Below are 25,344 nucleotides of genomic sequence, written 5' to 3'. Positions count from 1 at the left end.
GGGGGGAGAGAGAGATCTGTGATGTGAGAAGGGGAGATGCTAGAGGGTTGGGGAGAAAATAAAAGTCTATATTTGGTAATCAGGACAGGTGTGGGAGGGAGGTGATTGAGTGAGAATCAACCTCAGAAAGAGGGAAAATCAACCAAGAGCATAAAGGTCATACAAAACCTTTAGTAGTCAGCTACTCTCAGCCCAGGATCTAGCCACAGGTACTTTATCTGCAATTCATGCAAATTTAAATGCATTTACTAGTATATGTAAATGATATGCAGATGGTGTAGGGATATCTAAAACTAGGAAGAGGTAAACTCTTCTAGCAAAGGTCAGTCTTTTCTGAAATTCATGAGATGGCAGCTTGTGATGAGAACATGAGGCAGAGAAAGTGGGAATTCAGGGAGATCTGCTAGAAAATCACGAGTAGTCAACTGTTTTTCTCAATTTCTTTAAGTCATTTTAGGTGTTCTATAGGCAAGATAATTCACAATTTTCCAAAGCAGGACACATCTTTAAGACTCTATGCCTTCTATACTCTAAGCCTTCTCCACACAGGAGAAGGTTTCTGATTCCCACTGGCTCTTACTGGTCTCAGTTTCGTCCTCCTAAAGAGATTCTTTCACAACCCACGTTTCCAGAGCACTGTCAAGGGCTGTTAATTACGTGTAAAAACATTGGGAAAGGGTCTCTTAGGTTTTGTGATTCCAACTTCAAACAGTCCCTATATCCATACAGAGAAAAATTAACTACCTGCCACCTGAGAATCAGCCTAAAATTTTATCGTATTACTCTTTTATCACCCTTAATAATATTAACAGAATCCATATCTGTGGCAATTTTATATAGTTTACCAAAACATTTATTTACGTTAACAATATGACCAACCTGATAATCATTCAAAATGTTTAAAAGCTATTAATATTAATATTAAAAAAATAAAATAAAATAAAAGCTATTAATATATACTAGTAGAATTATTTAAGAGCAGAGACCCAAGCTCTAATTTCCACATGGCACCCTCCCTCTGATCAGACCATAGCTGAAGCCATCGTTTAAAAAGAAAAACCAAAATCTATAAAGCTTTTTGGAGTATAATTTGGGTGGCCTTCATTGATTTCCACAGAAAAATTACAGAATAAATGCCACTGTAAAGTCAGACCTGTACAGTCATTTTCTGTAATAAAGGACTTTTTGTTATTTGGTCAAAGTCATGGATACATAAGGTGTTGGCAATCTTTGTGGACCAACCTCCTCTCTCTGGAGAAGCAAGGCTCTAAGCACCAGCACTTGGTAAAGCCAGGCTCTTGGTTCTTTACTGAATGCAGCAGTAAGGCATTCTGGTAATTGCAGTTCTTTCAAGGTAGTAAACTTACTGAACCATGTGATCAGCATAGGAATTAATTTCTCATCTACCTGACCACAGGTTAATTAACTATGCAGGTGAATAGATGGCATGGGAACAAATGAGCTCAAATTGCGATTCTGCCACATGGTGACAATAGCCACTTTAATTCACCTCTCCAGTCTCTGTCTCCGATAGTGGGTTGTTGTGAGCAGTAAATGAGAGGACCCGCTGACGTGCTCACTGTATTAGCAGCTGTTTGCACTGATTTCAAATGCAGCTGAGTAGCAACCCTACAGACATATAGATTATTTGTTTTTGTTTAAGTCAAACAGGGTCACAGAGATCTTGATGTGGCAGGGGGAGGCTTTGCCAAGAATGCTTCTCCCCAAAGTCACAGAAAAAATGAACAGCAAGGTGGAGACTGTTAACCAGATCTCACCCAAAATCAGGACAGTTTTCTTTCTATCACCTTGCCTTCTTTGGTGACCTATTTTATGAGAAGAAAAATCAACATGTATGTCCTGATCTAAGACATATTTTCTACCTCTCTACCTTTTATTAAGGATTATAATGGAAAAGGACAGCTACATGGATATTACACACACACACAGACACACACGTTTATTTATCTTCAGTACACTGGAACAATAGGCTTTTACTGTAATTAACTGAATTGCTAAAACAAAAACATCATAACATCTCCTTTAGCTTGTAGAAACAAAATTCTAACTTCAGTCCCTTATTTTAGAAGGCATTTTATTTGAATAAGAAAGCAACCAATATCTAAATATTAATAATATCTTAATATTAAAATAAGCCCTTAGTTTGCAGTTTGATTATATTTTCAGCATATTCTTCTTCTGGTATCTATATACGGAGTGAAATAAACAAAACGACAGTGTTTTTCTCTTCAGTTTGTTTCCTGCTCAGCCTGTGGACACTGGTTGATCACACATGAATAGTGCTGGACGCCTTCTCCACCTCTCTGTAATAATAATACAAATAACACAGTGCTAGCACTGACCTCTCAAGGTCTCTGTGCTCTCAATTATACATATTTCTGGATATAAGGAAACAAGAGAAATAGAAGGATCCAAGGTGGAGGTTAGAGGAGAAGATGAAAAGAGAAAGATAAATAAATATACCTGTCTGGAAACCCTGCTCAAATGCTTAATCCATTATTTAAAAAGGATACTTATCTCTTTCTCTTACTGCAATTTCCATCTGCTTTAGAGGCTTTAGGAATTTGTGAGTTTGTTTCTTAAATAAGAAATTTAAATGGAAGCCACTATCAATTATTCATGTCAATAGTGCACTGTTAAGCATAAATTAAACCCAAACTTCATTGTAACCTATAGCATCAATCAGACCCTTTATCAGAACTGGTGCTGTGAGCCCCAAGAGACTATGTCCCCAAGTCCTTGAAGAGAACACACTGAAACTGACAGAGGGAACAAAGGGCCTGAAAACTGTGCTGTTTAATCATGCTTATGAGCCCTGGAATCATTCATACAGTAGTTTATAAAAGAAATACACTTCAGGTGTTAGGCTTACAGGAATTTGAGGTTAGACAACCACTTTCTGTATTTACTCAGCTCTCATTAAAGAATAAATAAACGGCCACCAAGATAAATAACTCTTATGGGCATAGTTATCTTCTTTCTTAGAGGTATCTGAGCTCTTCAATATTGGGTATAAAAATTTGTTCCAGGGACTTATATCTTAGTGTTAAAAAGTACATTCAAGGTACTTATATAGAGAAGCAGACAGGATTTGGGAAAAATCAATGAGGAAGAATACAACATTCTAGACTAGCAACACTGGGAAATCCCTGGATCTAAGAACTTTGGGGAAGTGGTCACTGAACTCACAAAAGGCAGGTCTTAAGAAGTCAGCCTTAGGGCCACCTAAGGGAAAATATGATCATCTGGGACATAGCTAACCCCCAAGGGCTCGGCAAGGAGGGAGCAGTAAGTAAATACCCTTTCTTTACTCCTCTGCATCCCACTGATGTCCTGTCTTGAACGTTCCACTGGCCAAACCCAGTGGAAAGCCAGAGGGCAAGGGAGTCCCTTAATGCAGTCCTCAGAGGTCAGCTTTCTGGGTGGAGGGTAAAAACTATCCAATACAAGGTTCATTATATATAACACCCCTTAATAGTTACTACTTTGGGATACACTCTGCTAATTCATCTAGATGAGCCAGTCAAGGCTGATACTTTCGCACGACCAAACAGACATTACATATCCCAAACTAAACTGGAACTCATCTCAGAATCTGTTTTTGCCTCTCTATTCCCTATCTCGGTATGTGTGACCCCATCTACAATAGCAAAGGTTTTATTCACTAAAAGAAATAAGTTCACAGATGCTGTGAAAACTCACTGGAGGGCATCCAACTCGGATGCAGGAGGTGAGAGAAGGCTTCCCAGGAGAAGTGATGCGAGTGGAAGGGAAAGGAGGAAGTACACGGATGCAGATGGTGGAAGGCTGAATGAGTGAGGTGCCTTCAGGGAACTGTGCAAGTCCTGCAGGGTTGATAAAGAGAGGGGAGGGGTGGACACACAGAGCGGAACAGACTTAATAATGAGGGAAGAGGCGGGTCATGAAGGATCTTGCATTTTAATAAAATTTCAAGATATTAAATCTCCCTGGCGGCTCAGATGGTAAAGAACCTGCCTGCAAAGTAGGACACCCAGTTAGTTCCCTGAGTCAAGAAGATCCCCTGGAGAAGGGAATGGCTAACCACTCCAGTACTCTTGCTTGGAGAATTCCACAGACAGAGGAACCTGGTGGGCCACCGTCTGTGGGGTTGCAAAGAGTTGGACGTGACTGAGTGACTAATACTATCTTTGATTGAGTATCTAAAAGATTTTTTAGTATTTTTATTTTCGTTCTAAAATATCACTTGGGCAGCAGGATGAGGTGAGACTGGAGACAGGGAGACCATCTAGGAGATTTCCAAGGATGCAGGTGAGAAGAAGGGATTAGACTAACAGAAGGCTAGTGTGGCTGGATGGACAGGGGAGACAAGCATCGGTCTTTGGAGAGCTATAAAGAGGTGGACTTAAATGGTGAGGATGGTCAGGACTTGTGACTAATGGCTGGTGAGGGAAGGGATGGGAAGGCTGGCTTCTGGTCTGAGAGCAGATGTTTCCTACTGTTAATCAGTTTTCTGTGAGGCCCCAGACATGGACCACTTCCCAGAATCTAGAAGATGGTCCCAAATGTTACTTATTTCAACATACTGCATCATGAACCTATGTGATAGAAACAAATTTTATACAATGTTTGTTGTAGGTTCTTTCATGGACAAAAAATCTATAGATGTATTCAGAAAGTATCAAGGTTATTTTTCACAACCATCTCTTTTGAACACATTTGGACTCTGGTATGTACATTTGTAGTCAACATTACATAAATTCCTGGAGAAGGAAATGGCAACCCACTTCAGTATTCTTGCTTGGAAAATCCCATGGATGGAGGAGCCTGGTAGGTAGGCCATGGGGTTGCAAACAGTCGGACATGACTGAGCGACTTCACTTACGTGAATTCATGTGTTAATCACTGATCAAGTATATAGTAGGATTGTTGTGATTTTTGTTGTTTAGTCTCTAAGTCATGTCTGACTCTTTTGTGACCCCATGGACTGTAGCCCATCAGTCTCCTCTTGTCCATGGGCTTTCCCGGGCAAGAATATTGGAATGGGTTGCCATTTCCTTCTCCATATAGTAGTATGAAAGTAAAAGTTGCTCAGTCGTGTCTGACTCTTTGCAACCCCATAGACTGTACAGTCCATGGAATTCTCCAGGTCAGAATGCTGGAGTAGGTAGCTGTTCCCTTCTCTATGGGATCTTCCCAACCCAGGGATCGAACCCAGGTCTCCCACATTGCAGGCAGATTCTTTACCAGCTGAGCCACCAGGGAAGCCCAAGAATACTGAGTGGGTAGCCTATCCCTTCTCCAGCGGATCATCCTGATCCAGGAATCGAACAAGGGCCTCCTGCATTGCAGGCAGATTCTTTACCAGCTGAGCTACAAGGGAATCCCACATAGTATATCACAGTGTTATTTTATGAAAGGATGAGAGGAAAATTTTCAAAAATATTTGGAAAAAAACCAATCAGCCTCTGTTAATGGCCCCACTTCTGCTGGGTAGGTTTTTGTCTGACCTACTTAGCTACAGGATAATTTTATCTGAACATGTGTGGCTAAATCCTGGGTATCAAGAAATGATCTTACAGGCTAAGATTGTAGATTGCAAGTACGGTCTTCTCTCCAGTGCCGAGATAAAATGGTTGCTGTAACAGTAGACAGCACGGCCTACATTCACCAGGTCTGCTGTTGAATACCATCTCCTGACAACAGTCCTCATCTGCAGGGATGAGAACAAAAAGGCCACACAACACGGTGACACTCTTAAAACCAGAAATGATGTGTGAAAAGAACACGAAAGAACCAGAAGAAATGTATTTCCATCCACCCTGGCTAAACCTTCCTGGGAATAGAGATAAGGGACAAAGATGAAAACTCCATTCCTTTTGGAAAATGAGTTTTAACCTATGCATTGGTTTGTTTTGAAAGGAAATTAGATTCTGGGCTCACAAAGCACATATTGAAGATTCAACGTGTGGTCTCATCGCCCACTAAATATGTTGCTATGACTCTTAAGCAGAGGGAACATTTAAAAAGAAGCAACCTAGGGAAGGAAAAATCTAACTCAGACATCCATAATTCATTTATCAGAAATGGGAGTAGAGGCGTGAAATGCCAGGAGACTGTTTCATTTATAGGGAGGCATTTTCTATTTTAAGCCTAGAACAATGCAGTCAGCTTTATTCTGCAAGTTAATATGAATGGAGGGAAAGTGAAATGGGAGAACAGGTTTTATGGTCTCTCTCAATCATGCTATTTCTTTAGTATCTGTTATTTAAGTTTGACACACCACTGTTTGGTGACTTGAAAAAAAGTGATAAGAAAAGGACTTTGATAACTTTGTTACATCAGAGGTGATTTTCTTTACCTCAAAGCTTTAGTGTTAGAAATGTAATCAGGTAAATCTGAGAGAGATGATTTGCACATAGTTTTGTGGGTACATTGTCTGTTAGTACAGTCATCCTTTGGTATCCTCTGGACATTGGTTTCAGGGACTCCCTGCAGATACCAAACTCCAAGGATGCTCAAGTCCTTTATATAAAATGACACAATACAGTCAGTGCTCCACACCCTCAGGCTCCACAGCACAGATAGGAAGAGCCAATGATAGGACTAAAACTCTTGAGGTTACAGATTCTAAGTCATTTCCTAATTAGATAGTAGCTTATATTACTGCATCACTGTATCCCCTAAGCATGTAACAGAACCGCTCAACAGGTAGTGTTTCAATGATTACCCACTGAATGAATGAACAAACACAGTTCAGTTCAGTTCAGTCGCTCAGTCGTGTCCGACTCTTTGCGACCCCATGAATCGCAGCACGCCAGGCCTCCCTGTCCATCACCAACTCCTGGAGTTCACTCAGACTCATGTCCATTGAGTCAGTGATGCCATCCAGGCATCTCATCCTCTGTTATCCCCTTCTCCTCCTGCCCCCAATTCCTCCCAGCATCAGAGTCTTTGCCAATGAGTCAACTCTTCACATGAGGTGGCCAAAGTACTGGAGGTTCAGCTTTAGCATCATTCCCTCCAAAGAACACCCAGGGCTGATCTCCTTCAGAATGGACTGGTTGGATCTCCTTGCAGTCCAAGGGACTCTCAGGAGTCTTCTCCAACACCACAGTTCAAAAGCATCAATTCTTCAGTGCTCAGCTTTCTTCACAGTCCAACTCTCACATCCATACATGACCACTGGAAAAACCAGAGCCTTGACTAGACGGACCTTTGTTGGCAAAGTAATGTCTCTGCTTTTCAATATGCTATTTAGGTGGCTCATAACTTTTCTTCCAAGGAGTAAGCATCTTTTAATTTCATGGCTGCAGTCACCATCTGCAGTGATTTGGGAGCCCAAAAGCACAAGCGCGGCTGAGAGGAGCTACCCCATGTCTGAAGTCAGGGGCAGAAGCTGGGAGGACCCCATGCCAGAGGGGTGGCAGCCAAGAGGAGCTACCCCACGTCCAAGGTCAGAGGCAGAGGTCAAGAGGAGCTACCTGCATCCCAGGTCAAGGGCGGTGAACGGGAGGAGCTACCCCATGTCCAAGGAGCGGTGGTTGCGTGGGCACAGGAGGGCCAAGAGGAGCTACTCCACGTTCAAGGTCAGGAGGGGCGGCAGTGAGGAGATACTCCTCATCCAAGGTAAGGAGCAGCGGCTCCGCTTTGCTGGAGCAGCCGTGAAGAGATACCCCACGTCCAAGGTAAGAGAAACCCAAGTAAGACAGTAGGTGTTACAAGAGGGCATCAGAGGGCAGACACACTGAAATCATAATCACAGAAAACTAGTCAATCTAATCACACTAGGACCACAGCCTTGTCTAACTCAAACTAAGCCATGCCCTGTAGGGCCATCCAAGATGGAGGGGTCGTGGTGGAGAGGTCTGACAGAATGTGGTCCACTGGAGAAGGGAATGGCAAACCACTTCAGTATTCTTGCCTTGAGAACCCCATGAACAGTATGAACAAACACAGCTAGGTGTCAAATAATTCCAAATATTCTCTGAAGCCTACCAGTCAGATTGTACAATGAGAATGTACTTGTACAACATATGCTTTAACTGCATTCAGGTGATGTTTAGAAATTCCTCCCCCTCACTCAGTTCAGTTCAGTTGCTCAGTTGTGTCCGACTCTTTGTGACTCCCGTAGACTGCAGCACACCAGGCCTCCCTGTCCATCACTAACTCCCAGAGTTTATTCAAACTCCCGTCCACTGAGTCAGTGATGCCATCCAACCATCCCATCTTCTGTCGTCCCTTTCTCCCACATTCAATCTTTTCCAGAATCAGGGTCTTTTTAAATGAGTCAGTTCTTTACATCAGGTGGCCAAAGTATTGGAGTTTCAGCTTCAGCATCAGTCCTTCCAATGAATATTCAGGACTGATTTCCTTTAGGATGGACTGGTTGGATCTCCTTGCAGTCCTAAGGGACTCTCAAGAGTCTTCTCCAACACCACAGTTCAAAAGCATCAATTCTTCAGTGCTCAGCTTTGTTATAGTCCAATTCTCACATCCATACATAACTACTGGAAAAACCATAGCTTCACTTTAAATTTAAGGCACCATGATCCAGTAAAGGAAGATAGAATATTGGATGGAATTAAAGAGAAGCAGATTTGGCGATTTCTGTGGTCCCAGGTGGCTCAGTAGTAAAGAATCTGCTTGTCAACACAGGAGATACAGGAGATGTGGGTTCAATCCCTGGGTTGGGATGATCCCCTGGAAAGGAAATGGCAACCCACTCCAGTATTCTTGCCTGGGAAATTCCACAGACAGGGGGGCCTGGCTGGTTACAATCCATGGGGCCACAAAGGAGTCACCTGACTTAGTGACTGAGCATGCACGCACAAGCTCTCTACTGTAATGCTCACCATGAGCAAAGAGTTCATGGTCCTGCATCCACCCACAGACCACACTGAGCAGCACTGCCCTAGATTAACACTCCTCCTAACTGGTGGTCAAGTGGCTAAGATTCTGTGCTCCCAATATAAGAAGCAGGGTTCATTCATTGGTCAGAGAGCTATATCCCACATGCTTCAACAAAAGATTCCACAGGCTGCAATGAAGAAAAGACTCAGCACAGCCAAACAAATAAATATTATTTTTTCAAAAAAGCAGATTTACTGTCTACCAAATGAGTCACGGTTCCCAGCCCCAATAGAAGCATAAAGCACATCTAAACCTCTGACCATGGAAATAAACAAAGGCTTCCAAGTCTTAATTGAAATTTGTAATGTTCATATGCACATGTATTTTGAGGCAATTATGATTTTAACTGATTATTTATTGAGAACTGGATGTAGGAACTGAATAATTATAAGAAGTTATAACTATCTAGCACCTATTATACAGTCAGCCCTACACCTGCTGTTTTACATATTTTCTTGCTAATCTTTGGAAGTATTATTATGCCCATTTCAGAGATTTCTAAAAATACTAAAGCTCAGAATAGTTAAGCCTAAAGTGTTAGAGAAGACTCTTGAGAGTCCCTTGGACTGCAAGGAGATCCAACCAGTCCATCCTAAAGGAGATCATTCCTGGGTGTTCATTGGAAGGACTGATGTTGAAGCTGAAACTCCAATACTTTGGCCACCTGATGCAAAGAGCTGACTCATTTGAAAAGACCCTGATGCTGGGAAAGATTGAAGGCAGGAGGAAAAGGGGACGACAGAGGATGAGATGGTTGGATGGCATCACCGACTCGATGGACATGGGTTTGGGTGGACTCTGGGAGTTGGTGATGGACAGGGAGGCCTGGAGTGCTGTGGTTCATGGGGTTGCAAAGAGTTGGATACAACGGAGCAACTGAACTGAAAGACCATAAAGCTATTAGTGTGAACCAAAGCTAAAAGTCAAGTCTCAAACTACAAACCACTCTTTATTTTCTGATGTCAAGTGACTTCTACTAATACAGAATTATCTGTCTAAGGACCCACTCTTAAAAGACAGATCCATCAATTATATTTATAATTGTGGTCTAATGAACAGAGATGATATTTTAACCCTAAATGTCTAAATTTGGCCAAAAAGTTCACTTGGGTTGGTTAGCCAAGAAAAATTGGGTAGCACTAGTGAGCTTCCCTGGAGAAGGCAATGGCAACTCACTCCAGTGTTCTTTCCTGGAGAATCCCAGGAACAGGGGAGCCTGGTGGGCTGCTGTCTATGGGGTCACACCGAGTCTGAGAGGGCTGAAACAACTTAGCAGCAGCAGCAGCAGCAAGCTTCCCGAGTGGGCAGTGATAGAGAAAATGCCTGCCAGTGTAGGAGACACAAGAGACATGGGTTCGATCCCAGATCAGGAAGATCCCCTGCAATAAGAAATGACAACCCATTCCAGTACTATTGCCTGGAAAATTCCATGGGCAAAGGAACCTCACGGGCTATAGTCCACGGGGTTGCAAAAGAGTCAGACATGACCAGGCATGCACACATGTGTCTTGGACGTGCATGAATTGATAGGGCCATCTGATGCCCCAGGTGACTGATGATTTTCATGAAACAGAGGTAGGAGTGCTGGTGCCACACTCTGGAAAATGTCATATTTCACTGTCAAGGCTACAAACCTAAGCACACATCCAGAACATGCCTGTGTCCTCTAACACTCATACCCACACAACACTCAAGAGCACTACTTAGAACGGGTCAAAACAGCACACACTAGGATATACCAGTGGAGACCAGGAAGGTAGCTACTTTTCTTGAGCAAATGTCTTGGCAAGCAACCAAGTTTGAAAGGTGTCCTCACAAAAGATACAGTTTTTAAAAGACGGCCAGTAAAAAAGCCATCAAAGCCAACACTCAAAGAATTGTCTTCACATACACACTTCGTGGTCAGCACTGTTAGTCACAGGACTGATACACCTTAGGAGAATGGCCATTACCACTGAATTTTGATACAAAACTCACCACATCTAGAGTCAGACAGAACTGGCTACAGGGCACTACACATTTGCAGTTCCCACCTACAGCACCCCTGTCCCTTCACACTCTGTACAAGGATACTTTGGGTATTAACTTCATCTTGACTTTCCTCGAGCTTTCCTGTTTCTCTTTTCTCTCTACACACAAATGTTGATGAGAAAACTTTAGCCAATGGATATGGTATAAGCAGTTCTACTATAATGCTTGCCTTGAAAACAAAAAAAATTTTCAATAACATTGACATATTGCAGAATGATCTGAATATAATGTGAAATTTGCATTTGTTTATGAACAGTTTTGTATCAGAAACTCTAGGTGAATGTAGAAAACATACCAAGTTGCAATGAGCACCGTAGGAATACACAAAACACACAGAACTACACACCTCAGGAACACAATGTGTCTACATCTGATGCTGTTGTTTCCTCTCTGACCTTGGATAACCCTCCTTCCACTTCATAATAACTTGCAAGCTTCCATGCTTCCAAAGACCATCCTGGAGGGTATCCTCCACTCTGCTGAATTGTACTCCTTCCTCCCAGTCTATTTCATTATTCTCCTATTTTCTGTTCTTCAAATTTTTCATCTTTATCTCATTTTTTCTTCCTCTTTTTCTCTTGCACACAGAGTGGCAAGCATGTGAGTAGAAGCAGACGCAATGGGTCACACACTTCCATAAGACAATTTCAGATCTTATTCAAGATAAACTGACAGGAGGGGCAGGATAGGGGTAGGGGAGTGGGAGGTTCAAACTACTCGGTGTAAAATAAGCTACAAAGATGTTTTATATAACACAGGAAATACTTCATAATAAATATTTTGTAACAACTGTAAATGGAGTATAACTTCTATAAATTGTATAAAAATAAAACAGTGCAGCTTAAGAAGTCAGTGTCACAACAGAATTATAAACAAACTAGTTAGAATTTAATTTCATAATGATAAGACCACAGATTAAGTATAACACTGATGGAAAGGGACTCTGAACCCAACCTAGCTCTCTGAATCATATTCTTTCTATTTTGAAGTACCAGACTGGCACACACTTTTTAGCCTTCTTTATGACAAGATGTCAAAGGTCAGCTCAGCACTCTGTATTATCAAACTATTTTGGTCAATAATTCAATCTTTCATTTTCTCAAACTTACTGTTATTGAAACCAATTATCTCTAGTCACAACTCATTTAAATGAAAGGTACTTGGATCATTTTCCTTTTCATTACCTTAAGAACTTAGCCTTATGTTTAATATACAGAGCAAGAGCTTGTAAACAAACCACCTGAGTTGGATTCTTTGCTTCCTAACATCTCCATCTCTTACTACCTGTTTAACCCTTGTCCACTTGACCTATCTGAGCCTTTTTCTTTTTGCTTCACATCTAAGTACTGCTGGGAGAATTTTTATATAAGATAAAGTGCCACATTGATTAGTTTTATGTATTTCTTAATCACTTAAAATGAATAAAACTGGGCTATTATTTTTAACAGGTGCCTACCATTTTTCTGTGCATGTCATTGATGAAGTTTCTGAGTGTGAGCTCCAACTACATTTTCCTATTACTGTGTGTTTTAGACTTTGCAGAGTGCGAGTATTTTTAGGAGCATATATGTTGCACTAGAGTAGACTGCACTAGAGAGTGAAATTTATCACAGGTGACCTTTTAAATATGGACGCTTCAAGTTTCTTTTCAGTGTTTCGTGTTAGTTTGCAAATTAGGTTAAGTAAATTAGCTCACGTTGTCTCAAATTATTGATTATAACTTTAAACAGTGTAATCTAGGCAGTAATGACCAGGCTTGATGGAAAACTATCCGGTTTACTTTAGGCCCCTTCCTTTTTTTTGTTTCAAAAGTTCTGGAAAATTCTATCTACATCAATTTGTATATTAATGCTTTCACCACTGAATCTGATTTATAACATTGATTCAATTGCTAATATTATCAAATAGCATATTTTTCACGGTAACTTTTTCAAGGTTTCTTTGTAAATGGTTAAGAAAGGGGAGGGGAACACCCCATGCACAGTCACAATTATCCAGGCTGCATGATTTTATCTAAATTTATTGACTTAATCAAATAATACTAGTGAGAAAATTTTCCCTTAGGAAAAATGCAGGGTAGAAACTGTACATAATAAGTGAACAAAACACCTCTCTTTACAACTTCTGTGATCCCAAACAAAAACAGGTAAGTAAAAATTCAGATGATAGTATCTAAATCACAACATTATCCTGAAAAAACTTTGAAGTAAAAGCCCAAAATTTAATGTGATCTAGAGATTAAAAACATTTTACTAATCTTTGAAAAATACTTGGGTCATCACAAGCAAGAAATGATTGTGCATTTCATTTGCTTTCCAAAAAACTACTGTACTAACCGGAAAGTGTAAATGTGGCTACATGGGCTCAACTTGGAGAATAAGAGTGATAATGTGTTCCATACATAAAAAACCATATAGGTATTGCAAGCATGTTAGTAAAGAATATAATCACTGCTGAGTAGAAGAGAGAAAAAAGAAGGAAACAGGAAGGCCCTGGCAGAGACCTCAGGTACAACATTCAGTTCAACATGTTGAACTGGACAGAGTAAAGTCCAGGGGACACTTTGTTTTGCCTCTCCCTTGAGCAACCCTATTCCTAAACAAGTGGGTCATGGGCCAGTGACCACATGAGGAGCAATATTCCCCAGGCACATCCTCAAGTTATTCCCCTGGGTTCTTTCTGCAACCATTCTTACCGTGGGGACCACCCGGTTTTATATCCAGACGCTTTAGCAGAAAGACACTTATCTTACAGCAAAGTAGGGATCATTTGTTACCAAAGATTTCCAAGGAAAGATTTCCCTTGGCAAGAGCAGAAAACAAAGCTCTGTATGGGCCACACACCAGCCACCCCACCGGGGTCTTACTTGTTCTCGTTGCTTGCATCGTAACGGGGCATAGGGTCTAGGTCATTCCCATTCACGTCACAGCTTGCCAGAGCATCCTGGGTCACAGAGGAGAGAGAGAAAGGATACAGATGTTTATTAATTAGCCATGGACCTGAAGGCTCATGACTCCTTAAACACATTTCTGCATGAGAGTAATTAGATTAGATAAAACACTCATGGTCCAGTGGTGTCAGAATGCCTTGTTCGATAACAATCAGTGTCATATTTTGTCCCATAAAGGTGAAGAAATACTCTCTACAGACCAAAGACGTGCTCAGTCCATCCTTGCCAGCACTGTTCCCCCATACCTTGCACTGACCCTTCACCCCAATAACCACCTACTCTGCAAAGTACTACTAGACCACCTAGAAGCAAAGTGATTTATTCTTCATAGACTCTCTCTCTATTCCTTACTTCATTTCTTGAGTGTGCAAATACATTATCACAATTCAGAGATTTCTGGAGACAAAGATCATTCACAAATAACTGGCAAGTCAATTAAAAATGAGCATTAGAAATCTACTGTATCAGGTTATCTTGGGACCTCTATGAGGCAATATTTGTCTGGTTTCAGACGTTTTATCTACTATGAAAGGGTCTACAACTCAAGACTTCTTATTTATACCCAATGGGCTTTTGCCCCAACCAAAATAATAAAGTTTTACTTTATGTCAAGGTTTCAAATGAAACGGAAGTTTCTCTGATACCAAAGCTGCATTTATTTGCTTTTTTAAATAATTGTGAAAAATATTCAAATTTCTAAGAAAAAAAAATTTGTGGATTATTCCATCATTCAAATTTATATCATGGTAGACAGAACTAATTTAAGATGGTTTGAATTTTCTTATGCTTTATGATTTCTGTTATCAGTTTCAGTGAAAGTAAAGCTCTTTGCTTTCTGCTTTTTCATCAAAGACTCTCGATTCTGAAAATGACTTATAGGTACAGGGAGTTTGAAATGTTTGGGGGAAGTAAGTAAACTACACATGGCATATAAAGATAGTGAGTCCTGCTTCTCATACAGAGAAACATACAAAGCAGCCCAACTTAGTGTTCATTCAAGCACGAAGGGTGATATCATCTAATTTTACTCATAAGAAAACAGAGGCCTGAGACCGGTTACATAACTTGACCAAAGGCATGAAACGAATTGCCTATGGAATGAAAACTGGAACCCAGGCATCCCATCCAATCCAATGTGCTCTTCTCTACTTTCACCAGCTCTAACTTTAGGAGAACCAAAAGGGCACCAATACTGCTAACTGTACAGGTAAATTCTAGAGAATTTTCTTTCAAGGGAGGAAAACAAATGAAAAAGGTAAAGAATGCAATCACATTTAGGTTAAGGCTCTTCGTATTTAAGCAGATGCATTTCAGTGCAGTGGGGAATAGGAATGCTCTATAAAAACTGCATTACATATGATAAGAAGTCTTTCTTATCACGGACAGCCATAGTTCTATTCTTCATATGACCTGGGCTAACTCATTTTAGTGTGCAGGCCTCAGTGTATACCCTGTAAATGAGGAGTCTGAACTGAAGTTCCTTTGTAAGTGAAGAGACAGAAGTTTACCTGTGTGTGCTTGGAGGCAGGGTAAGGGCAGCCACTCAAATGTTTGTTTGAAATGAGAACTAAATGAATTTGCAGTTCCTCCTCTCTTTTAACCTTAAGGAAAATCATCTAATTTAGGAGAAACTTTTAATATTTCATTGTAGAAATTGATTTGTGAAGTTTCTTGGCTGAATTTTTGAAACAAAAAGGGCAACAGGATTGAATACTGAGAGGAGAAGTTGTTAAAGTTCATAAAGTATCAGGTGATATTGGGTGATCCTGAGGGAAGGAAGGTCTTCATAGGTTAGGAACTGAGGTGGCTGTGTGAGCCAGTGGTAGTTTCTGCCGTGTCTAGGAAGTGACTTGGAAGTATCTTTTCTGCAAAGATAAAGAGAATCTTTTCAGGTTTGACTGACAAAAGGAAAACTAATTTGAGATTAAGGGTCATGCAACAAGTGATATTAAGCAAATGAGAAAGAAACACTGGAGAAAATATATGGACAGTTCTACCTAAATGGTTTCATGTGAAGCTGAAGCAGTATTTAAGAGAGAGGGCAGAGGAGAGATGGTCACAGAGACAAACAGAGCTGGGGATTCCACTGTGAGGAGAAACCAAGCCTTCCCAGGCTGAAGATAATGGTGAGAGAGAGAGAGAGAGAAGTAGCAGATTTCAAGAGGACATTATATTCTTTTCTTGGAATCTCAGCCTTAAAGAAAAGGCCATGTCCATTCTGAGGGCATCCACTCCAAGGTTCCTCAGGGCCGCTGCTGTGTCCACCAGTCACTGAGGAGCAATGAGGAGAGAAAGGCAGCAGGCCTGTGAGAATGGTGAATCCTCTGTACTGCTGTGTTTAGGGAACCTATGGGCCAAGCCTCTCTCAGGACTCCCACCAGCTCAGGGCACAGTGAGATAGGCTGGGCTTGCTGACGGTGCTCCTTTAACGACCATGAATATATTGGGTTGACCCAAAAGTTCATTCAGGTTTTTCAATACAATATTACATGAAAACTTGAGGAAACTTTTGGCCAACTCAATAGGAGAGAAGAAAAAAAAAATCTGAGGAGGTGTAGTCCTCTGAGTTATAGCTTAGAATTTTCTGTGGAGCTCTTCTGTAAACACAGGGCAAACCCTGGCCCCTGACTTTGCTCCTTAAGGGTCAATATGAGTCCTGATTTCATCATGATTTAGAGCTGCTTGTCTTTTCAAGGCTGTGAAAGGAAATGTGTAAGCTGATAGAAAATCACCAACTTCAATTTTTTTTTTCAAAAACAACATGAAAACAATATAGGGAAACTCACATAACCAAAGCTTTGGAATTAAAAGAAGTCATGAAGTATAGAGAGGGACATGGATAAAAGTGACTGAAGTCTTGATGGGTTTGCAGCAATACCAGTGTTCTAGTGGAAATAGTTGTCAACAGGAAAGAGATCAGAAGGCAATGTGGAAGGCACTGGTGTGAATGGGTTCCACCAGGAGTTTCTGCAGGGTCCTGACAGCAATCAGAGAGTTACATTTGCAGATACTAGGGAGTCACTGGAGGCTCTTCAGTAACAAAATAAATATTTTAGGGAGAACACTGAGGTATCAGGAAACACACATTTGGAGCAGAGAATGGCATATTGGGAGATACTTATGGACTTCTAACCAAACTTAGGGAGGAGAAGCTGGTGGAAGGGATGTTTGGAGAGTATGGGACAGAGGGGTCACCGACCTATTTTCAGGCAGGAAATAAAGCAGTGGTAAAGGGGACCAAGAGGCCCCAGGGACAGAAACCAACCTGTGTCCACTGTGCACTGGGAATCAGGACTGTGGTTTTCAGTGACAGTACTGAGTCTCAGCCCTTTCACTTGCTCTGTGATCTCAGGCTTACCGTATGTTCTGAGTCCTGGAATCACGGTTCTTTCTTAAAAAAGGGAATTGACTGATTCCTGAGGACTATGGGGAGAATATTAATTATTGTCCTTTAAAAGGAGAGAGGCAGAGAGAGAAAGAGACTCGCAGAACACCTTGAGAAGAGTTATAAGTACACCTTCTCCATAAAGGGAAGTAGGAGTGTTCTCCGGCTGCATGGGTGAATTGTTGAGAGGAGCAGCTGTTGGCAGCAGCAGCTGGGGTCTCTGCTACCTTACCACCTGCCTTTTCTCATCACAACATCAAAAGCACACAGAAGTGGATAGCATTAGCTCCTGATTCCTGTCCTCTGAGAGTGAATCTCCTGTAAGATGGGAGCAATACCTAACAGCTATTTTTCAGTGACTTTCCTCCTTTTGTTGTTTAGTCACTAAGTTGTGTCCGACTCTTTTGCGACCCCATGGACTGTAGCTGGACTGTGGACTGTCAGGCTCCTCTATCCATGGGACTTCCAGGCAAGAATCCTGGAGTTGGTTACCATTTCCTTCTCTAGGGGATCTTCCTAACCCAGGGGTGGCACCTGCGTCTCTTGCACTGGGAGGTAGAATATTCACCCCTGAGCCACCTGGGAAATCTCCATGCTTTCCCCCATTTTGGTCATCCTCACATGAATTCCATTGTTTTCCCGGAGGGAAGGCATTCTGACCACAGTAAACACTCACATAGTTTTGCATCAGATCTGGATGGGTCCTCTCAATGCCATCGTCCAGGATAGTGACCACGATGTTCTTTCCCGTGTAGCCTCTCTTCCAGGCTCCTTCAATGTTCATGTCTGACTGGCAGGGATGTGTGTTGTCACTGCAGTGCTAAAAGAGGAAGAGGAAAAATTGGACATGGCAGATTACAAAAATGGAGAGGAGATGGGAGAATTACCTACTTAAGGCAATACATTAATTTGGTGGATTGCCTGTTCAAGTAGAAGCACAGATCTGCAACATGACAACCGGGGAAGGGAGGAAGGAGAGATGTGGGTAAGGCAAGTGAAACAGAAATCTCTTCTGCCAGTTCTGCCCTGCTCTAATACCATAGATCCTTTGGAAAAACATGATAAAGTATCTCAACAGCAGAGCAATGAGTGCACCATTTTAGTGTTAGCATTTATTAATGACACATAAAAAAGGACTTGTAGCATTTCATTTATAAACCCAAACTAGATAACAGAAGAATATTATAATTTCTTAACCAGGCACCTAGTAAAGCCTGGCTACAAATGAGAAAAACCTCAGCAGTTCTGTACAATGTCAGCCAGAGGTGTGCCACTGCTGTGAGAAACCCATAAAAAAGAAAAAAAAATAACAATCTCCTCAAACTTCTTTCAGTAAATTAACAATGAACATTGCACCATAATTTGCAGGGGGTGAACAGAGTCATTCAGCACTACTTTGAGAAGGGAGGGAAGAAGAGTGCCCAGTCCAGACGGGGGACAGACACAGGAAACTGTGTGCGAGGGCTTTGAAGGGCAGGCTAGAGAGCCAGTGAACCTTAGCTCATTATGTGTGTAGTGATTTCATTCCACAGTGGCTACAACATACAAACACATCAAGAGATGAATTAAACCAGCAGTTCTTCCCAATATAATTGACTAGCATTCATCCAACCCACACAATTATTCCTTCAAAGTCCATCTCAGTGAAATATCCCTCTGAGTGGTATTGTTTTCCAGGTTCTTAAGGCTCAGTTAGAGGAACAAAGGAAAAGGGATGTGCCACTCTAGCCTACTGCCATGGCAACGCAAGCCACCCCAGGTCCACACCATTCACTCTCTTCCTCCGGCTTTGTAACCGTTCAGCACTTCAGGAGGGGAGGAGAACGCGTGCTCTGTAGGCTCGAGGCATAATGACGACCCCACTGACACGGATTCATCTAACACATACTTTACTGAGCTCTTATTGCACGCGGGGGAATAGCAGTGAACAAGGACAATGAGGTCCCCTGTCCTCGTGACCTCTCTAAACGGGAAACACAGATGCTAGAGAAAACAAAGAAGACCATTTGTAGCACTCCTTATGTTTTAAAGGAATTAAAGAGAGTAATATGGCAGTCAATACTGAGGGGACTGAGTACACACCTCTCTCGGAAGGATGGTCAACAAAAGACCCCAGCTTCTGAGAAAGTGAAATGTGAGTTGAGATATGTCTGAAGAGAAAGAGCTGGCTTGCCCAAGAGCTCAGAGCTCGTCTTGGTAGTGCTTGTGCTTAGTAGTTCAGTCGTGTCCAACTCTTTGCAACCCCATGGACTGCGGCTCACCAACCTCCTCCATCCATGGGATTTTCCAGGCAAGATTAGTGAACGTGAGGGGAAATGACACAGAGGTAGCAGGTTAGAAGGGATAACAGAAGTCAGGTCATCCTGAGCGTTGTAGCCATGACTTGATTTCTATTTTAAATACAACCTAAATGAAAGTCCTTGAGAGTCCCTTAGACAGCAAGGAGATCAAACCAGTCAATCCTAAAGGAAGTCAACCCTGAATATTCACTGGAAGGACTAACGCTGAAGCTCCAATACTTTGGCCACCTGAGGCGAAGAGTCAACTCATTGGAAAAGACTGATGCTGGTAAAGACTGAAGGCAGGAGGAAAAGGGGGTGACAGAGGATGAAATGGCATCATCAACTCAATGGACATGAGTTTGAGCAAACTCTGGGAGATAGTGAAGGACAGGGAAGCCTGGTATACTGCAGTCCATGAGGTGACAGTCGGACATGACTCAGCGACTGAACAACAAAATGGAAGCTCACCTCTTTCCAAATTTCATCCCTCAGTGTCACACGGTTACAAGTGGCAGATACCTCTAGTATCTCCTGACATGAATTTGTTAATTTATTCTCCAAAGGAGACTGCCTTTTGTTGAACATTATAAACACACTTGAGTAGTTTTATGGATTCATTCTAACAAATGGTATACCCATCTTTCAACACAAATAATATCAATTTTGTTGAAAATAGAGGCTTATATATTTTATCAACATTTGCAACTTTCTGTTACTTCCTTGATTCCTTCTGGCACTTGAGGCCCTGCACACACTGACCCAAATTCCATTTTCCCCCTGCTCCCCAGTTTTGGAGTACAGCTTGGGAACAACTTCCTCCCACAAAGCTTTCCCTCATTCTTCAGCCTAGTTGGCTATCTCTTCTCTTAGGAATGGAGACAGGCAGACACGTACATATATTTTGTTCTACACAATCTAACCCCTACACATTGAATTCTGCTGCACTATGGTTGACTGTTGAAACTTGTATGTAAACTTTGTCTCCTTTGACTGTAAGCCCCTAGAAGACTATGCAGGAAACCAATTCTAATCTAGGATTTCAGTCAATATTAGCTGATCAATTATACCCCAAAAGTGAGGGCATATTCTCACTTTATATCCAAGTTCACAACTGCCAAATGCTTGCTCCTCTGACCTCGTCAGAGATAGCCCAGCCAGTTAATGCTTGGTTAATAGATCACGAAAGAAACAGCGCAGGTTTCCAAAATGCCAGTGTTTTTCGGAAGTCTCATTCTGGCCAACAGTTTGGGCCGCACCTCATCAAATATTTTAATTTAACAGAAAGCAACTCTGACAGGTTTCTATTTCATTTTTTCCTTTTTCAAAACCTGTCCTGGCCACCTGTGGTATCATTTGTGACATGAAGTAATGTTAATGTGGCCAAGAAGTGGGCCGGAGGAAGGAAGTGTACAGGAAATGGGTCACCCACACATGGGATGACCATCCTGGAGTGGAAGGATGCTGCCTGAAATTGCAATTATGAAAATTGAAGAAAACCAGCCGTGTATGGAAAACATGTGTGTTCAAAGTGGAGCAATTAGGTTTCTTTCTTCCACCTCTGCTTCTGTTGAATCTGACTTCACCATTAAATATTTCTGTACCACTTTTTCTTTTCATCTGCCAACATGATTCAGGAGAAAGAGGAAGGAGGGGAAATATCCAATTGATTCTTTCATATGGATAATTTACTATTTCAGGTGGCTGAAATGTCAAAGAAAAAAAGATAATGGGAGCCAGGGGTTTTTCTGCAAGTCATAAGATTAGTAGTGGACCCTTAAATCAGGACCCTCTAACCTGAATATGACCTTTAGATTCTTAATACCTGTTTCAAGTGTTCCAGGCTTCCGAACATGTTTCTAATGTTGTTTCATATGCCCAAGGTACCCAAAGAGCAAAGACTGAAGAGAATATTGATGCCAGTCAACATGGCCCCAGTGAAAAGGAATTAATCATTTCCTTAACCGCCTGATCAAAATGGTCTTTAAACTGGACTCTATGTATTTGACAGCAGTCTATGTTAGAGCACCACCCAAAGGCCAAAGGCCAAAGGGGCACATAATAACTATGACTTCCTCATACTCAGTTTGCCATGTTGAGAACTGGTGGAACTAAGAGAACTAGTTTCTGGAATTCTGTTATCACATACGCAGTTCCTAGACGGGTATTCCGGAGAAAGCAATGGCACCCCACTCCAGTACTCTTGCCTGGAAAATCCCATGGACGGAGGAGCCTTGTGGGCTGCAGTCCATGGGGTCGCTAAGAGTCAGACATGACTGAGCGACTTTACTTTCACTTTTCACTTTCATGCATTGGAGAAGGAAATGGCAACCCACTCCAGTGTTCTTGCCTGGAGAATCCCAGGGACGGGGGAGCCTGGTGGGCTGCCGTCTATGGGGTCGCACAGAGTCAGACATGACTGAAGTGACTTAGCAGCAGCAGCAGCAGGCTGGTATTCACAAAAGGGACGGGTCAGAAACTTCCAGCTTATTTGAAGCTGATGAAAAACATATATTTGCGCTGTATAGGTACGATAAATATTCACAGTAAATTTATGTACCTTCAGCTTTGAAAAATGTCTTGTGTTTCAATGATGGTCTACACACAGATGACAAAGTATTTAGAAAGGACACAAAGCAGCAAATATCTGCAGAAACAATGGTTACTGTCTAGGTCTCTGGTGTCCTTATCCATAAAACCTTTTATTCTTTTCTGGAATGAAATTTTAGAGATATTGTTCTGTGAGTTCTAGAAACGGTCTCTTCCATACCAGGGCTATGAGCTATTTTGCTTATAAACTACTCTGGGTGTGTCCACTTCTCTTGTGTCTTTATAAACATATCACAGTGTTTGCTCAATGAAAGAACAGTTTGTACCCAAAATAAACACCTTTGTTATGGTCTCACCATCATTTTCTTCAGACTAGAGGGTGGGGAGGAACCCTCAATGTCATTGTTTTTAAACTTTTCCAGGTTCTTAAGGTCTCTAATGAACTGCCAATTTATATGCTGCCAATAGCCTGTTAACATTGAAAACATCTGTTGTTCACTGTCATTGATACAGTGGTTCATAAGACTGCATCTCTGACTATACAATGATAATAAGAGAGTAGAATTAAATATAAACATCTGCTTTAAGAAACAGACTCAAAGACTCAGGAAATAAATTGATGGTTACCAAATGGAGGAAGCGAGGAAGGGATAAATTAGGATCTTGGGATTAACAGATACACACTAATCTATATAAAAGAGATAAACAACAAGGTCCTACTGTATAGCATAGGACACAATGTTCAATGTCTTATAATAATCTATAATGGAAAATAATCTGGAAAAAAAAGAACATATATATTCTGAATACCAGAAACTAACACAACATTGTAAATCAAGTATACTTCAATAAAAATAATTAAAATAAAATTTAAAAATCTATTTTATAGACAAACTCAGAAACATATCTAGTTAACTTATTAAGGTATAAATATGCCTGGAATTCTTTGTAAAATCTGGAGTCTAAGAGTTCTAAGAAATGGAAAAAAATAGAATCATTACTCCCTTAAGTGGACATAGAACTGACATCTAGATTCTTTCCATAGCCAAGCGTTGTACTAATCCCTTTATATGAACTAGCTTTATGTAAGACTCAGAACAGCTGGAGGGAGATACTTTTATTATCTCCTTTTAACAGCTAAAGAACACATGACTTAATCAGCCTTTAACCTTCTAGAGGTCAAACAGCTGGTCAATAGCAGAATTAGGATTCAAAACCAAGCAGTCCTATGGTCTACGGAGAAATAGATTACTATGAAATGATGATTCTCTTCATTATCTTGAGATTTAGTTTAGGCAAACTTGAAAGGGCAATTGATCCTTGTAAGGATAGCTAAGATGATCTGAATAGCTTTTATTTGTGGCTGGGGCCTCAGCTGGTGGTTGGAGATTACAAATGGGCTGTAGGAAGAGAGAATGGTGTCCAACTATTTTCTAGTACATTGGTTAAATGACCCCCTCTGAATCATCATGTTTTACTTCACATATTTATACTAGTATGCCAACTCTGCTGGAACCATGAATTACATCTACCATAATATGGGTTGGGGCTTCCCTGGTGGCTCAGACAGTAAGGATCTGCCTGCAATGTGGGAGACCTGGATTCGATCCCTGGGTTGAGAAGATCCCCTGGAGAAGAGAACAGCTACCCACTCCAGTATTCTGATCTGGAGAATTCCAAGGACAGAGGAGCCTGGCAGGCTACAGTCCATGGGGTTACAAAGAGTTGGACATGACTTAGTGACTAAGCACACATAATATGGGTTGACCAAATGAACATTTTGGCCAACACAATGTAACTGGTGGAAAATTATATCTCACTCACAAAATTTTAAGAGTGTCCCACTTAATACCAAAAAAAAATTTTTAATAGAAAAAATTAGAAGAAATCTTGTATAAAATATGCCAAGTAGAGGATAATGAAAATAAACCTGGGTCCTAAAATTCCACTCATAAATGAGAATCAAAAAACTGAGGCAGCATAGTCAGTGGATCTTTGACAAAGGAGCAAAGGCAATATAATGGACTTAAGATAGTCCCTTCAACAAATGGGGATGGAACAACTAGACATTCACATGCAATAAAAACAAAAGTGGGGGCACTTCCCTGGTGATACAGGGGTTAAGAATCCACTTGCCAATGCAGGGGACATGGGTTCAAGCTCTGGTCTGGGAAGATCCCACACACCACGAAGCAACTAAGCCCACATGCCAACTGCTACTGAGCCCAAGTTCCAGATTCCATGTGTCACTACTGAAGCCTGGGCACCCGATAAGGCGGTGATCTGCAACAAGAGAAAGTGAAAGCAAAGTCTCTCAGTTGTGCCCGACTCTTTGCGACCCCGTGGACTGTAGCCTACCAGGCTCCTCTGTCCGTGGGATTTTCCAGGCAAGAGTACTGGAGTGGTTTGCCATTGCCTTCTCCAAGAGAAGGCACCACAATGAGTAGCCCACATGTTGAAGAAGACACAGAAAGCCTGTGAGCAGTAACAAAGACCCACCACATCCAAATAAATGAATAAATAAAATTTAAAAAAAAAGAAAGAATCACATCTTTTGCAAGAATTAACTCAAACTAGCTCATAGACTTTAATATGAAATGCAAAACTAAAACAAAATCCCAGAAGATAACATAGGAGAAAAATCCAGATGATCTTGTGTATGTTAATGATAAAACACTAAGGACATAAGGCAGGAAAGAAATTACTGAAGAGATGGAAGCTTCTGCTTCATGAAAGACAATGTCAAGAGAAGGAGAGGACAAGCCACAGGACAGGAAAAAGTAGTTGCAAAAGGACTGTTGTTCAAAATGTACAAAGTACTCTCAAAGTCAACAGGAAGAAAAAAAACAAAAACTGAGCCAGGGACCTTCACAGACACCTCACTGAAAAAGATGATATACATAAAGTAAATAAGCATATGAAAAGATGTTCCAAATCATACGTCAGCAGAGAAATGCAGATTAAAACACCTACTCAGTTCAGTTCGGTTCAGTGTCTCAGTCTTGTCCGACTTTCTGCGACCCCATGAATCACAGCACACCAGGCCTCCCTGTCCATCACCAACTCCCAGAGTTCACTCAGACTCATGTCCATCGAGTCAGTGAGGCCATCCAGCCATCTCATCCTCTGTCATCCCCTTCTCCTCCTGCCCCCAATCTCTCCCAGCATCAGAGTCTTTTCCAATGAGTCAACTCTTCACAAGAGGTGGCCAAAGTAGTGGAGTTTCAGCTTCAGCA

The 25,344-nt window shown here is 41.4% G+C and overlaps 1 protein-coding gene across 2 annotated transcripts in view; it reads right to left on the bottom strand.

Moving 5' to 3' along the window:
• PCSK5 (proprotein convertase subtilisin/kexin type 5) overlaps window positions 1-25,344 on the bottom strand; it is a 513,187-nt gene that overhangs the window by 354,034 nt on the left and 133,809 nt on the right. For both annotated transcript variants that reach the window (XM_040256508.1, XM_040256430.1), the window contains exons 4-5: window positions 17,956-18,099; window positions 13,811-13,887 (exon numbers count right to left, since the gene is read on the bottom strand). In XM_040256508.1, coding sequence (XP_040112442.1) covers window positions 13,811-13,887; window positions 17,956-18,099 — 221 coding nt within the window. The remainder of the gene's footprint in view (window positions 1-13,810; window positions 13,888-17,955; window positions 18,100-25,344) is intronic.

Source organism: Oryx dammah, unplaced genomic scaffold (genome assembly GCF_014754425.2).
Source record: "Oryx dammah isolate SB20612 unplaced genomic scaffold, SCBI_Odam_1.1 HiC_scaffold_1, whole genome shotgun sequence".
Taxonomy (NCBI): domain Eukaryota; kingdom Metazoa; phylum Chordata; class Mammalia; order Artiodactyla; family Bovidae; genus Oryx; species Oryx dammah.
This window is presented reverse-complemented; position numbering and strand designations above follow the sequence as displayed.